Source organism: Pelobates fuscus, chromosome 4, assembly GCF_036172605.1.
Source record: "Pelobates fuscus isolate aPelFus1 chromosome 4, aPelFus1.pri, whole genome shotgun sequence".
Lineage (NCBI taxonomy): Eukaryota > Metazoa > Chordata > Amphibia > Anura > Pelobatidae > Pelobates > Pelobates fuscus.
This window is the reverse complement of record NC_086320.1, coordinates 276,364,416-276,380,923: the sequence shown is the minus strand read 5'-3', so window position 1 is coordinate 276,380,923 and position 16,508 is coordinate 276,364,416. Positions and strand designations below refer to the sequence as shown.

Genomic DNA, 16,508 nt, shown 5'->3' with positions numbered 1-16,508 from the left:
CTCCCTCAGATAAAGCAAGCAATGGGCGCCAAAACGGATGGAGCTCCCGGCGGGCCCGTAAACCCAAACGACTGACCTTGCCACAGACAGAGCTCCACCGAGGTAGCTATCCTGAACGCTCCAGCTCACAATCCCGTCAAGCAAAGGGAACCCTCCGGGCTCCACACTCAGCCCAGCGACAGAAACCCACACTATTGAAGGGACCCGGGCAGCACCCTACAAGCCTCCCCTGCTTCCCACGCAAGGACACCACTCCTCACCTAGACACGCTGGACTCGCTCAGCAGGGGCACAGGGACTGTACCCACAATGGGCTCACACCCCCTGGCCAGAACGGCACCCACACGGCTCCGACGGCCCCACAGAGCAGGCGTCGGCTGATAACAGACCACCCTGGGGACTAAGACATGCGCACCCCAACCGAGCAAGGGAGAAAATTTCCTGCACGGTAACACGAACTCCTACTTCGCTGATTTTTATCGACCTGCCGTCAACTGCATCCCACCTCACAGGGACGCTGGTCGCCATCACCTACACGGCCATTGTGCATAACCCTGGACTGCCAAGGACTCTTTCTCTTGCAGATAAGCAAAGAAACCAGGGATCCTTATGTTAAATTTATGTTCTAATAGGTTTTAAATCGTTTAATCCCCTGGTTCCTGTATTACAACATTACATTAATCTTTCAGCTAAAATACCTAAGAGAATTTAATACGCTAAGTGTATGCCTCAATTATCTTTACCTTGTACAGCAAATCTGTCCCCGTGCTAACGCACAGTAAATGAGGTCTCTACCATTACCTGTAATGTACCTGTCTCTACAGCATGAGCCCAGTTTGCTAACGTACACACTACAATCGTACCTCCTATATGGAAATAAGCTATCCAGTTCTAGCATGTTACTTATACCCATGTAAAGCGATAACTTCATTATATGTTTATTAAGCCTGATAAATTAAAATTTGTGCCAGTTAAGAATACACCCCGCATGCTCGCGTGGGAAAAGCCTGAGGATTGCCTTCGGGGTACCTCGAACCTGCCTGTAATATATGCGTGCACTACAAAAATAAAGAATTAAAAAAAAAAAAATTGGATAAGATATTAATAGATGTCAGGATACCCTACTCATTTCCTCTAATGAGGAACAATTTCAAAACATTACCTTGCATATTGAGAGAAATCTGGATAGATTAGAAAAGGATGTAATAGGGATAAAAAAGAGGAAATATCTCAGGGATACTCAGGATTGTGAACTAAAACAAGTGAGGTCCTTCTCAAAATATAATCAACAAAACCAAATTTAAAAAAGAGAGGAACAAGACAGCCCTATGAAACAGAAACAGAGAACCCTAATAAGATATATGAGGACCAGATTTACAACCACAACCAATTTAGACCTCGATATCCCAGGAAGTATCAACAAAATGGGAGAAGAGAGGGATACAGACCACGATTTAATTCATATAAAGGCAGCAGAGATCCCATATACATAGGGAAGAACAAAGAGAGAGAGACTAACAATTATAGGGATAGAAGGAATTCCCGCAATAGAAGGGATTCCCAAAACTATGAGGAACAGAGACCCAATAGGAAACAATATGTTAGAGATGAGATCCCTACATCTAATAAGTACGAACCCTTGTCTGACTATAAAGAAGAGGAGGTTTTACGGCAATACAAAGCCAAAGACCGACACAAATTAAACCCAGGATTAGAAACCCCCACCAATATCAGAAAAAGAAGGATTTCGGATATAGAGGAACAAGGGGAGGAAGACATGTACAGATCAAAAAGGAGAGATCTAAACCAGCGGAATTGATAAAAGGCATTTTTAATTTAAGTGAAAAAATTTTAGACCCTCACCATAAATCAGTACTTAACAAGGGGTTGAAATTTGCTCCAAATGTTGGTCTGAACCATTTTGATATGTACATAGATCTAAATCGTTTTAAACGAAGTTTGTGTTTAAAATTTTTCTTTTTTTAAAGACCCATTAAATAGAGAAGGACCGAGTCAGGAAACTATAAAAGAAGATGCTTCAGGATTTAAACATACAATTTTAAAAAATAGGTCCTCTTTCTATCCAAAACACATGATTTCGGACGAGATTATCTCTTTCGAAACAATGGTCATGACTGAGATTAAGAAGATTGCTCCCAAAGATAAGTTTAAATATAACCTGTCATTAGCTGAAAAAAAGGCATTAAAGGACCTCCAAACAGACAAGGATTTGGTCATTAAGCCCGTAGATAAAGGGGTTGGGGGAATAGTTCTTATGTCCAAACAGTTCTAAAATCAGGAAGCTGAAAATATTTTAAGAGATCCCAATACATATCAGAAATTAAGTAAAAATCCAAGTGAAGATATTTGTAAAGTGTTTGTAAAGTTTTTTTAAAAGGGTTTTAGAGAGAATATTTTAAATTTAAAAGAATTTCAGTTTTTAAATAACAAATTTCCTAAAATTCAGGTGTTTTATTTTTTGCCCACAGTCCGTAAGGATGTCAACAACCCTCCAGGTAGACCAATTATAGCTGGTATAGACTCCATTTCAAGCTGTTTATCACAGTATATAGATGTCCAACTTCAACCATTGGTATTGAAAACAAAATCACACATTAAGGATACCATCACAGTCCTGGGCCATTTGGAAGCTAAGACCTTGAACAGTGATTGTTTTTGGTCACATGTGATGTGGCAGCTTTATATAGCAATATCCCTCATAATTATGGGTGTAAAGCGGCAGAACATTTTTTGAAATGAATCGAAAGATTTTTTACCGGAACAGATTTTATATATTTTAGAAAGGATAGAACTTATTTTAAGAATAATGATGATACCTTCTTTTTACAGATGAATGGGACGGCCATGGGAACCAAGTTTGCCCCCCAGCTATGCCAACCTATTTATGTCATTTTGGGAAGAATCCTTTATTTATGATGGACATGGCTGGGGGGAAAGCTTGGTTTACTATGGTCGGTACATTGACGATATTATACCTATATGAATGGGGGAAGAAGGAAGCCTAATAGAATTTTTGGAATTTTTAAATAATAATGACTGGGGCATTAAACTCAGCAGCATATGGAGTAGAGAACAAGTTATTTTTTTGGATATTTATATATAGGAAGGCAGAATTAAGACAATAAAACATTTTAAAAAGGTAGACTGCAACAGTTTTATTGAAAATATAAGTTGCCATCATTCCCCATGGCCGAGAACGCCCCAAAAGGGCAGTTTCTCAGGATCCATAGGAACTGCAGTGATTTGATGAATTATGACCAACAATCATTACGCATAAAGACAAATTTTATGGAGAAAGGTTATAATGCATCAAAATTAGAAAATTCAAGGAAGGAAATAAGAGGGCAGGAAAGAAAAGACCTCTTAATCTATAAAACTAAGAATAAGATGCATACCCAAAATGTCCCTTTTATTTGTAATTTTAATACTCACAGTCGTCAGATTAGCTGGATCATTAAGAAATATTGGCCAATTTTATTGCAGGACCCAGCTTTAAACCAGATTCTCCCTACTAAACCTTGGATGATTTTTAGAGGTGCAAGAAATCTCAAAAACACTCTAGTATGGAGCTCTTTAAAAGAACATAATCATTCTCCTACTATTTTTAACAATGAAAAAGGTTTTTATGGTTGTGGCCAGTGTACAGCTTGCAAAAAATCTGGATGTAATAGAAGAGTAATGAAGGATATAATTATTGAGGGTAATAATAAAATTGAGATCAGACAGTTCATAACTTGTTACACTAAAAATGTGGTCTATCTTATAGTCTGCCCATGTGGACTGAGATATGTGGGTAGAACAACTAGACCCCTACATATCAGAATTAGAGAACATATCTACAAGATCCAAACAGGCTACGAACAACAGTGTTTCTAGCCACTTTAAATGGTTCCATAACCAAAAACCAGAAGGCTTAATATACACAGGGATAAATAAGATTAATAAAAAATGGAGAGTGGGGATTTTGTGAGAGAACTCGGAAAAAGTGAGATGGAGTGGATTTATAAACTCAACACTCTAATCCCTAATGGTCTTAATTCCGATTTTTAATTATGCAATTTTCCGGATTTGGCACATTGTTGCAATTTTATTTGTTAATTTTAATTCATGTGAATAAATTTACTATTTTTACATTTAAATCTCGTATCCTGGTTTCCAGCCTTCGATATTCTAAAAGAAGGGAGTGCAGTCCTTAACCTGCATATCGTTTGAAAATTGAGTCATTACTTGATGACTCTAGATTTGTAAGTACCCACTTGGCATTTCCCTTCTTGTAATTTTGGGCATTGTACCAGCAATACTGCGCAATTGTGTGCATTTCTATTTTCTCACAGAGAAAGCAGAATTACATCGCTAACAGGGGTGGGTCGCCTAAACGGACCCAGAAGTGATTTCAACTAGAGCTGGGTTGACAGCTCTCTGTTTGTGAGTGTAATACTTCTTAAAACACTAGGATTTAATCATTTATTTTGTATAATCTGCACTATGTTCGACTATTTTTTTTTATAGATATCAACGTATATTTCGTTCCCTCAAAAGAGAAAACTTCTATCAGAATTTAAACAGGTGATTCATTTTGTTTCATCTGTACTTAAATAAGCGCTACATTCTTTCTTTTGCTATATACTTTTCCAAAATGAGTTGAATTGATTCCAGGACGAAATTAATCTGACTTTGGGGATAAGAGGAGGGACTTTCTAAAATATGTCTAACTGCGTTTTGCCTTAAGTTATGTTTGATGCTGATATATAAAGAGGAGATGTCTGCTGAGACAAAAAAATATGATGGACAATTTTGAACCAACAGCTGGAGAATATGGTCCACATACTCAGATAATCTACAGGAGATATTTAATGTTATTCGTTTTTTTAAAAAGTGTCTCACTGCCTCCATTATGGAAGTAAATATATCCTGAGTGAGAAAATTGTTAATATTGAAACAAAACTATTGGCTTTTGAATAATTAAAGAATACTTAGTCCTTTTCTTAAAAAATGCATTTGAGCAAATGCATTTCATTCCTTAGTGTACAGGGCAAAATGTTCAAAGGCTATACATAAAAAGTAAACTTAGTAAATATTTCATTGTCTCAATTAAAAATATTAATTTCAAAAAAGGTTTTTTGTTTGGTTTGTTTATTTCACTGGTATTCATAAATATATTCCCAAAGAAAATTACAGTCTTTATTCTGTTCAAATGTTTTTTAATATTTTTAGATAAAATTGTACACTACAATAGTAACAAAGATACAATAAATTGTATAATTTGACAGTGTCAATAATACATAAAAAATTAAAACTAACAAAAAACAGGGAATATTGACAATAATATACATCCAAGAAAAAATTACTGTAAATTGTCATAAAAATAGAGAATAAAATAAACATATATTAAATATAAGTAAAATAATATGTCAACAGCTATTCAGTCTGGTGGGGAACATGGTCACAGTCCTGACAGCGGATAAATTACAAGGACCTACAGTCTTCATTCTTTGGTCTGTTTTAATATATCAGGAATTATATTTAGGTTGTTCATAAATTCACTTATTAAGCTATAATCTAATAATTATGATACTCCAATGGAAATGTTTGTGTTGGAGTTACGAGGGATATTTTATTTTTTTTTTAATTCTTTATTTTTGAGTGCAGAGATGATTACAAGCTTAATCGGTGACATATTTAGTATACAATATTATTGCAAACAATTGGTTCATATAGTCAAGAGGTGCTGCACTTTTTTTTTTTTTTGTCGAGTAGGATCATGAATTAAACAAGAATTGCAAGATAAAGATATTGGCATATATCCTGGCAGAATTAACAGCACATTTAATTGTTATAATACGACACGTTTGGAGTGCACGAGTAGCATTTATATGGACTAGTTAAACCATACTGCATACATCATGGAAGAATAGGTAGAGGAGAGACAAAGAAGGATAACATGGCTTATGCAGAGATTATACATACATGGTTCCACTAGCAAGCTCCCGCTAGGCTGATCGAACCTCACATGTGCATGCCTAAGAGGTGGTTAAATGGCTGCATGTTACGCTAGCTCTAAAGTGTGGATAGCATGAACACATAAAGCAGAACATGAGAGCAGCGTCAACATTGAGATCACCATACTTCGCTAGTGTAAAATGTCCACCCCATGTTGGTTCCATGTCTGCTTGGTGAGGGTCCGCGTCGGCCTGCTGGGCAGCCCGTCAGTGTGCAGTGCAGACTGCCACATTGGGACGTAAGGTATGATGTAGAGGCTAGAGACCGTCAAGATTGGTGCTTGATGTTAGGGCTGGCTGCCTGTTGAGTCCGGTAGCTTCCTCTCGGGGCCGCTGTGTTTCATGGCGTGCGTGGGGAGTGCTCGAGGTCAGCCCCGTTGTGGGAGCACCTGGCTCGGCTGCTGGGTCGGTGGTCGTTGTCGAGGATAAGTGTTGTGTGGTGTGGCAGGTCGTCCAAGCTGCTGTTTGTGGGACCACAGTGCAGGACAGGCAGGTCCTGGGTTCTTTTAGCCCTCTGGATCCATGCGTGGGGGGCCTTGTTGGCTTCTCTGACCTGTGACAGAGATCTTCCACCGATTTCAGCGCACATGTCACGATGATCCGCCATCTTGTGGGGCCAGGGCTTTGAGCACATGTGGAGACCAGTAATGCCGAGTGGTCACAGGGGATCCAGTTTTGGTCAGTGTCAGCGAATGCCTCTGCGCCAGCTTGCCTGTCGCTGTACCGCACCGCCTGATCAGTCTCCACAGTGGGGGCCCTCCCTCTGTCAGCTTTGATCGTTCTAGCTTGCACATGTTGCTGGCTTGCGGCGGCCATTTTGGGGAATACCGCCGGTGGGTTTTCTGCAGCAGGGTGGTAGTTTCGGCCCCGCGTGTCGTGCCATGGCAGAAGTTGCTGCGTGTATATGCAGACCGGGATGACCCCCCCGGCCCAGAGGGGGGGGGGGACGCTGGACACCGGCCAGAGACCCGGGAGAGCGGCCGTCTCATCCCGGCTCAAGCTCCTCACGCCTTGGGCCTTCATCGGGTTACGGAGGGCATCTTGAAGGGTATCCCCTCGAACCCCAGGATCTGGGGATCAGGGTGATAGTTGTTGCAGGTGGCTAGGAAGATTTTACCCCCAGTTTGCGCCGTTTTCGGGCCTCAAAGCGGGAGCTCAGACAAAGCGTGTCTGATCCCGTCGGCGGTCCGGCCCCGCCCCTCCACGAGGGATATTTTTGCAGTGCAAAAATATATTTTCATAAAGCAAAACGGACCACACACAGGAAGCTACTCGCAACCATGAAACCTATGAAACTTACACCGATGCAGTGATACCTATTTCATACAATATAATAATAAAAACGTCTCCTTGATTACTTTGCGGGAATGAATGCAGACATCACATGAATATCATGTTAATATTTTGGTGCTAACAGCCCATCCCTCCAAAAAAAGATAGTATTGCCTTTATTTCAAAATTTTTTGATATGGTATGGTAGGGTTCATTAAAGCGACTCTCAAAAATAAGTCTGTTCTTAAATAGTCACCTGAAATTTTTAACGATCTCTTCTGAACCTTGATTAGAGACTACATCTGAAAAATAACTTGGTGTATTCCTTTAAACAGCATACTGACTGTGGTACTGTCAATAACACATTGTAGGTATGTCTTATTTTCTATTAAGTATATTGGTGGTTTGTTATTCTTTGTTTTTTTTAAACTGTATGCTATATCATCAAGATTAGATTTCTGAGACTTCTTTGTTTTTTTATTGTACATTGATATTAATTGACACAAAATATTGTTTGATAAGAGATTTCAAACTTTGAATAGGCCATTCATTTATTGTTGTCTCATGCAGCTGTTCAGCTTTGTCTCTCTTCCAACTGATGTCTTGGAAATTGAAGTAAAAGATAAGTTTGCAAAAAGCCGTCCCATCATCAAGCGTTTTTTGGGAAAGTTGTCTATGCCCGTGCAGCGTCTGTTGGAAAGACACGCCATAGGGTAAGTCTTAAGCGGTTAATGTAAATGACTAAATATTTATGTATTTCTGTGGTGAAATGATACTGCTATCAAAATCTGCATTTAATTGCTTTCTGCTGAAACTTGAAATGCTGACGTTGATGGGCCAATTTATGGGTTTATCATTTTAGAACTCACCTTAGAAAAATGGTGCAAATTTTGCCTCCTGGTTGGACTTTCTGTATTGTGTAAATCAGTATTTCTCAGTTTTATGGAACAGTACTTCTGCAGGTCTTTAAAAAATGTGCTAAGTACCCCTGCCTCGAGAAAGTAGTTTCTATGTGTAATCTTCGTGCTCTTCCACCACTGCACCCTCGCACACTGTTTAGTGAAGCCGAGGGCTGAAAGAGCATAAAGATTACAACTCCCTCGCTGCTTCTGCCTCTATTCTCCTCCTGAAACAGTGTATTTGGGCAGAATTGGCATTGCTGCCCGGGTAGAAAGTGCCAACTCTGCATTAATGCAGAGCCGGCTGCGTCCTGGGGGCGCTATGGTAAAATATGAAGGTGGTCATATTCAGCACAGTGAGACACTTTATTATGTATGCGGCTGCTAATGCTAAGTAAACAGGATACTTGATAATGCTACAGGGTCTTTAGGCATAGGGTTTTAGAGGTAAAACAGTCTATATTTTGCAAGCTATGTTTCTGTTTAATTTATGCCACCTTTTGAATTTAAATTAAGAATACCTCTGCTTTTGCATTCTAAATTATAGAGATCGTGTTGTCAGTTATACCTTGGGTCGTAGACTTCCTACAGATCATGTCAGTGGACAACTGCAGTTTCGATTTGAGATAACTTCATCCATTCATCCGGGTAATGTACTGTCATTCTTTTCATTGTTGTGTTAGTTTAATTTATTTCATGGTTGTTAATGCCTTTGCATTTGTGTACATTTCTCCCTCCCTCCCTCTTTTGTAGCTTAGAATGTTTTGCTCCATTTAGGTAGAGTTTCCAAATGGCTTCCCCAAAAATATTGGACACAAGACACAATAGGTTCCCACCACAACAACGACAACACAAGACCCACCCAACCATCGATACAAGTATGAAAATATGGCACAAACTGAGGAAAATGACAGACATATCGCCTTTCCCATCCCCACTATATCCACTTACACAAAACCCTAACTTCCAAAAGGGAACCTCAGGGAAGGCATATGACCTCTATTATAAAGGTCCCTCGCTACAACTGCGAGACGTAGTTCTTGAGGGCAAAATAAAAAGCCTATTACAGCTCATACCAACGCATACACACACAGGAAACCAACACTTCCACTACAATCAACTGACATTTTATCAAAACCCAGAAGTTAATACCTAGAGAAGAAAGACCGCTAACAAGAGTCAAACAACTATGCATCTCTCATCCACTCGCGAAAAAGATTCTATCCACTGTGTACACAGTAATCAGGGAAATACAAGAACCAAACCTCCCAAGATATACGTTGAAATGGGCAGACAAACTCAAAACAAACCTCACACAAAAACAATGGCGTACTATTTTCAAAACCGCACATAACTCTACCGCCTCACTGACAGCACAAGAAAGCAACTTTAAACATACAAACAGGTGGCACTACACACCAGCACAAATTCATAAAATACACAACACGACCTCTGACCCCTGCTGGAGGTGCACACAGACAGAAGCTCACCATGCACATATCTGGTGGCAATGTCCGATTATATCCAAGTTCTGGAATGGAATCCATACTATCATACAACCACTTTTTCACACCAAATTCCCTAATGCACCTGGCCATTACATCTTTCTCCTAGCCCCACAGGGACTCACAAAAACTTCAAACACTTAGCCATGGCAGCTTCTCAATTGATACCCAAATTCTGTAAACAACCAAAACCCCCGTCAGTCAGGGAATGGATTTCAAGAGTAGAGGACATCAAACAGATGGAGGAACTAACACATGCCAAATTAGGATATGATGGGAAATTCACCAAGACATGGGAACCATGGAACACTTTCATTACACCTAAGTTATACAAAACAACCTGACTTAAGACCCTACTGACATTACAATCAGACGACCTGGTCGGTCAGGTCCACCTCTCTTTTGACATACGGAAGGATCGCAAGATCCGATTTCCAAGACCAACACTCATAGTAGACATCCATATATCTATCCATATATCTAAACCATCTGGAAGTTCACTGTAATCTCGGTTCAAAGTGTCTCTGTGGGTAACAAGATCCTGGTACTACAGTTAGTTAATGGGATGAATTGTCCTACAACAACTATGTTTGTTTAAGTGGACCTTCACACAACTGTAATCTAGATTATCGTATTTATGCTTATCCACTATGTTCAAATATGTTACGTTTAGAACTCAAATCGCTACAACTAATAGTATTGTTAAGATAGAATGTACTCTGTAACACGCTGAAACTACACACCAAGATGTACCTGTGCATTTGTTAATTGTAATTCGAACATTACTTCATTGCGCATACTGTACCCTCGCGCTACCAATGTTGTATTTACAATTGTAAAAACCAATAAAAATCTTAAATAAAAATAAATAAATAAATAAAATGCAGGGATAATTCACCTGAGATTGTTCTGGAATTAAAACTGCTTTTAATTAAATGTAAAAAAAAAAAAAAAAAAAGACACAATAGGTTCCTACAAAACAATATTCAAAGTAGAAGTTATTTATTGCCCAAATATCGAGTTGCTCAATTTATTCTCAACATATGGTAAAAGTATGTGCAACCACAGAATTGTTTATAAATCCCTTCTTCTTTCCTTCTAATAATAGGATATTTGCCATTTGGGTCACTGGTAACAAAAAAAAAATCTTGGTGACAAACCATTAAAAGTGAAATTTTAACATTCCATTTTCTGTCTTTGCTTGAACTTTGTAAGTACTTTAAACTATATTTAAACTATATACGGTGCACTTAGTAAGACTCTGCTATATATTGGTAGTATACAATATAACAGATATAAATGGAATATGGAATAAAAGATTAAAAAAAAACACGATATGTGTCACTGTTACCATAAAGGCTACACACCGCTACACAAACATGTAAAACACTTAAAGACTCATTAGAACAATAATAAAAATAATCATTGCACTTAACAAATCTGAAAGCCATTTCATTGTACTATGGCTTTTTAAAGGATTTACAGCAGGCTTCACAGCAGGTGACATTAACTAAACTGTCTCATATGCGTATGGCATGCTTTTAGTGCTGCAGGTCTTTCCTGCTGAGACTGACTCACCTAAAATCATGATTTACTTGATGAGGGGAGTTTGAAGCATCTAAAAATGTAGATGATCAGTTAATTTGGTGTGGGTCCTCCAAGGAAATTATTAGTTGATTACTGTTGACTGCGTATTTAAACAAGGTTGCTAAGAGTGGAAAAGGATCCATTAATTTGAAAGAATTCTTACTTTATCTTATACTAGTGCTTGCTAAAATTTCTCTAGAATCTTCCAAACAGAAGGACATGCGCACATGGAGTGGTGGAGATGCTATGGTCTCTCAACATTATAACTGATCAAATGATATTATATTATATCAATAAAACTTGTTATCACAAAATTAATTTTGAGCAAATCCAGTAGAAAGCAATTTAGGGTATACATTTCCTTTTTTTTAAGCATCTTATTGTGATGAGGTTACAATACTAATCACCCCAGCCGATATTAAAGGGACACTATAGGCACCCAGACCACTTTATCTCATTGAAGTGATCTAGGAGCACTATCCCTGTCCCCTTAACCGTTCAATCTAAAAGATTGCATTTTCAGAAAAACTACACAATTTATATTGCAGGGTTAATACTGCCTCAAGCAGCTGTCCACTAAACTGTCTTTAGAGGCGCTTCCAGCTGTTTCACGGAGTTTAACCCCATGAAACGATGCTAGGCATCCTCATGTTGTGCATGAGGACATCCAACATGTTCAAATCATTTTTAGATTACTCAATATTAGTTTTACCCTTTTCTAAAGGAACCACATCTACAAAGCCTTTGGTTTTTCAGGTAATGTGCTTTAGTTTCTGGAGAAGGTGAGGTATGGATGATGGCTTGTGGTTGAGAAAGGGCCACATGAAGTTTGTCATATTTAGAGTTACTTTTAGGATGGAGCAATATAGCCATTATATGGGGCCTATTTACATTGAGAAATCTATTAGGCCTTTAAAGTGGAGGATTGTTTGCTTTTCCAACATGTTCCTTGCAGGTAGGTGACCAAAATCTACGAAGATGTGTTGGAACTATTTACCTTTTACCGGGGACCTAAGACCAGCAACATGCCATGAAAGACTAGTAATGGCATTATTTTAGTATAATGGAGACATATCACTAAGGTTGTGAGTCATCAATCAAGGAGGGTTTACTATCCAGCAAATGGGAGTAAAAAAATTAAAAAGTACAGAAGACATAATGTTATAAATGAAATGGGAGGAAACAACCTAAAATAATAGAAATGTAACTTAAATTCATATTTAAACTTAGTAATGAAAGTAAAATAAACAATGAATAATAAGTTAATTCAATAACATTAATAGTTCTGGATGACCTAATGCAGTATTTTTTTTAAATTGACTCTTTTTATTCACTGAGTTCTTCATGATCTCTGGAATTACTGTAGTCACATTGCTAAAATATTTAAATAGTATGTGTCTTTGAATATATAGAATTATTATTTTGATACAAGTATAGAAAATGATTATTGCTTATGATATTTACTCATTTTATTATATCTACTTTCAGATGATGAAGATGTCTCCATTACTGCAGACCCAGTGGCAGTAGCAAGCCATACAAGTCCCATTCGCATTCCTGCTGAGGAAGCATCTAATGGACTACAAAGGAGAACATCAGTTTGTATAGCAAACTCAGCGTTGTCAAATGGATGCATTTCAGCTGGTGCTAGTGGCAGAACCTCTGCAGTTAACAGCACGTCTACTAGTCAAACCAGTTTACACAAAAACTCAAAAGAAACCACAGAAACGGATTGTCTTTCAATAAACGCTGACGAGAACATGGAATTTAGCCAAGCAGAAGTGACTTCACCTGGGGCTGTCTTGGATTCCGACCAGGGACAGTCAGAATCTACAACTGAAGATTCTGAACCCAAAGTGGAGAATGGAGAAGTTAGTGCTGCCAATCAAATAGTTGACACAGATACAATCAATTCAGATGAGGCAACTGTATTAGTGGGGGCCTGCAAGGATGAAGAGACAAATCCACAAGAACCATCAGGATTATGTCAGGAGCAGGATACAGAACCTAAACTTAGAAACACAGTAAAGAGGAAAACTAGGCCTTGCTCGCTGCCTGTGTCAGAATTGGAAAGTGTTATAGCATCAGCTTGTGGGGAGCCTGAAACTCCTCGTACCCATTACATTAGGATTCATAATTTGCTCCACAGTCTCCCTTCTGCTCAGATTTTAGGGGATGGAGAAGAAGAGGAGCCAAACAGTGTGGATATTGATGAAGAATCCACCGTTAAGGAGCTTTCTGAAAAAGATGTTGTTAGTGAGACAGAAACTGTAATGCCTGACCCTACTTCTGAAATTGTCGAAGATGAAAATGATGATCTAGAGAACAGTAGAAGTACTTTACCCCTTGATAATTCAATTGAAAACCTCCCTAGTTGTAACCTTCTTTGTGTGGATGGAGATCTACCTAGAACTGAAAGTGAAAGTGGATCTAGCCCTAGATTACATGGTGATCATGACTGTGATACTTGTGACACCTCATGCTACAGCACATCTTGCTATAGCACCTCTTGTTACAGCACTTCCTGCTACAGCCCTTCGTGTTACGATAGCCACAACCGTTTCTCTAGTCACACACGCTTTTCTTCACTGGACAGTGCCAGGATCTCTGAAAGTACTGTTTTCTCCTCCCAAGATGATGAGGATGAAGAAAATAGTGCTTTTGAATCTATGCCTGATTCTAATCAAAGCCCAGAGCCTGACAGAGACAATAATGATGGCTCCATACAATGGTCAGATGATGTCTCTGGCCAAAGTGGGAATTCAGACAGAACTTCTGGTGGTATGGATTCTCCTGTGGCAGGGCCAAGCAGTAGAATAGAAGGTTAGATTATTTCTCTGCATTTTAATATTATTTCCAATACTTAATTAAGTCCTTAACTACTGCAATATTAAAAAAAAAAAAATTGTGACTTTGGTTTGAAAAATAGTGTTCCTATATAGCACTTAAACCAATGGCAAAACAGCAATATTTGGCAAAGAAAATGTTCTTTAACCCCTTAATGACACAACTTCTGGAATAAAAGGGAATCATGACGGAATATATCCGTCGTCTGTCCTTAAGGGGTTAAAGGGATTCTCCAGTGCCAGGAAAACAAACCTTTTTCCCTGGCATTAGAGATTCCTGGACTGCCCCCTTCCCACCCCCCCACCCCCCCATCCTATGTCGCTGAAGGGGTTAAAACATGGGAATGGCCCCTAATTGAGCCAACAGGATCCTGATAAAAAATAACTCAGCACCCAATATAATACCAGGAGACCTAGACCCAGAATCAGGATTGTCAATATTCTGAGAAAAGATGAAAGGCTTTTTAGAACAAGGAAGGATCTGAGAAGTGTCGTTTTATTGGGCACCTGTTTGCAAAAGTGGTCACTGGGTGACAATAAGGTGGCCACATGTGATTTTAATGATGTACTAATATTGTATATGTTTTGCAAATTCATATACAGTTATTGCGTTTTTGTTTTTTTTTCATATTAGAGGTGTAAGTAGCCAGCAATATAAACTGTTTTGTTTTTGGGTGATTTTCTAAAAAGGCCATGTTTACAGATCTGGGGCTGGAGAGACATGCTATAGACCCCAGAACCGCTACATTAAGTGGTAGTGGTTCTTGTGCTTAGTGTACCTTTAAAGGAACACTATAGTCACCTAAATTACTTTAGCTAAATAAAGCAGTTTTAGTGTATAGATCATTCCCCTGCAATTTCACTGCTCAATTCACTGTCATTTAGGAGTTACTTAGTTACATAGTTACATAGCTGAAAAGAGACTTGCGTCCATCAAGTTCAGCCTTCCTCACATATGCTTTTGCTGTTGATCCAAAAGAAGGCAAAAAACCCAGTCTGAAGTGCTTCCAATTTTGCAACAAACTAGGAAAAAAATCCTTCTTGACCCCAAAATAGCAGTCAGATGTCTCCTTGGATCAAGCAGCTATTAGCCCACTAATTAGAAATTGTATCCCTGTATGTTATGTTTTTGCAAGTATTTATCCAATTGCAATTTAAACATCTGTATAGACTCTGACAAAACCACCTCTTCAGGCAATGAATTCCATATCCTTATTGCTCTTACTGTAAAAAAACCTTTTCTTTGCCTTAGATTAAATCTCCTTTCTTCAAGCCTAAATGTGTGACCTTGTGTCCTATGTATAGCCCTGTTTATGAATAGATTTCCAGATAATGGTTTGTACTGGCCCCAAATATATTTGTATAATGTTATCATATCCCCTCTAAGGCGCCGTTTTTCCAAACTGAAGAGATTTAACATTTTTAACCTTTCTTCATAACTAAAATGCTCCATTCCTTTTATCAATTTTGTAGCTCGTCTCTGCACTTTTTCTAGTGCCGTGATATCCTTCTTTAGAACAGGTTCCCAAAATTGCACAGCATATTCAAGGTGTGGTCTTACCAGCGATTTATAAAGAGGCAAAATTATATTTTCATCTCGAGAATTTATGCCCCTATTTATACATGACAAAACCTTACTGGCCTTAGCAACGGCAGATTGACATTGCATATTGCTACCTAATTTATTGTCTATAACAATTCCCAAATCCTTCTCGAGTGTGGTTATCCCTAGTTCACTACCATTTAGGGTTTGTTTCTGTTTATGCAGCCCTAGCCACACCTCCCCTGGTTATGATTGACAGAGCCTGCATGAAAGAAAAACTTGTTTCACTTTCAAACAGATGTCATTTACCTTAAATAATTGCATCTCAATCTCTAAATTGAACTTTAATCACATACAGGAGGCTCTTGCAGGGTCTCGCAAGCTATTAACATAGCAGGGGATAAGAAAATCTTAATTAAACAGAACTTGCAATAAAGAAAGCCTAAATAGGGCTCTCTTTACAGGAAGTGTTTATGGAAGGCTGTGCAAGTCACATGCAGGGAGGTGTGACTATGGTTCATAAACAAAGGGATTTATCTCCTAAATGGCAGAGGATTGAGCAGTGAGGCTGCAGGGGCATGTTCTATACACCAAAACTGCTTACACCAAAACTGCTCACTGATGGCATTTGAGGCATGCTGTATAAACTGTTTTAATCTAACATATTGTTATATTTATGTATTTAAAGCAATTCCCACTGAAACTAATGAAATGATCTTACTTTTGCTCTTGTTTTATACCTTGGTTTTTTCGTTTTCTTTATACTATTATTAGCTATTATCATTGCGATTACAGTGTTCTGTCAGATCACATAGAAAATGCCAATAAGAGCAATAC

General features: G+C 38.5%; 1 protein-coding gene across 1 annotated transcript in view; it reads left to right on the top strand.

Annotated features, from left to right (window-relative positions):
- Positions 1-16,508, top strand: part of HECW1 (HECT, C2 and WW domain containing E3 ubiquitin protein ligase 1) — a 319,149-nt gene that overhangs the window by 239,146 nt on the left and 63,495 nt on the right. The window contains exons 7-9 of the mRNA XM_063452127.1: positions 7,862-8,004; positions 8,738-8,838; positions 12,771-14,105. Coding sequence (XP_063308197.1) covers positions 7,862-8,004; positions 8,738-8,838; positions 12,771-14,105 — 1,579 coding nt within the window. The remainder of the gene's footprint in view (positions 1-7,861; positions 8,005-8,737; positions 8,839-12,770; positions 14,106-16,508) is intronic.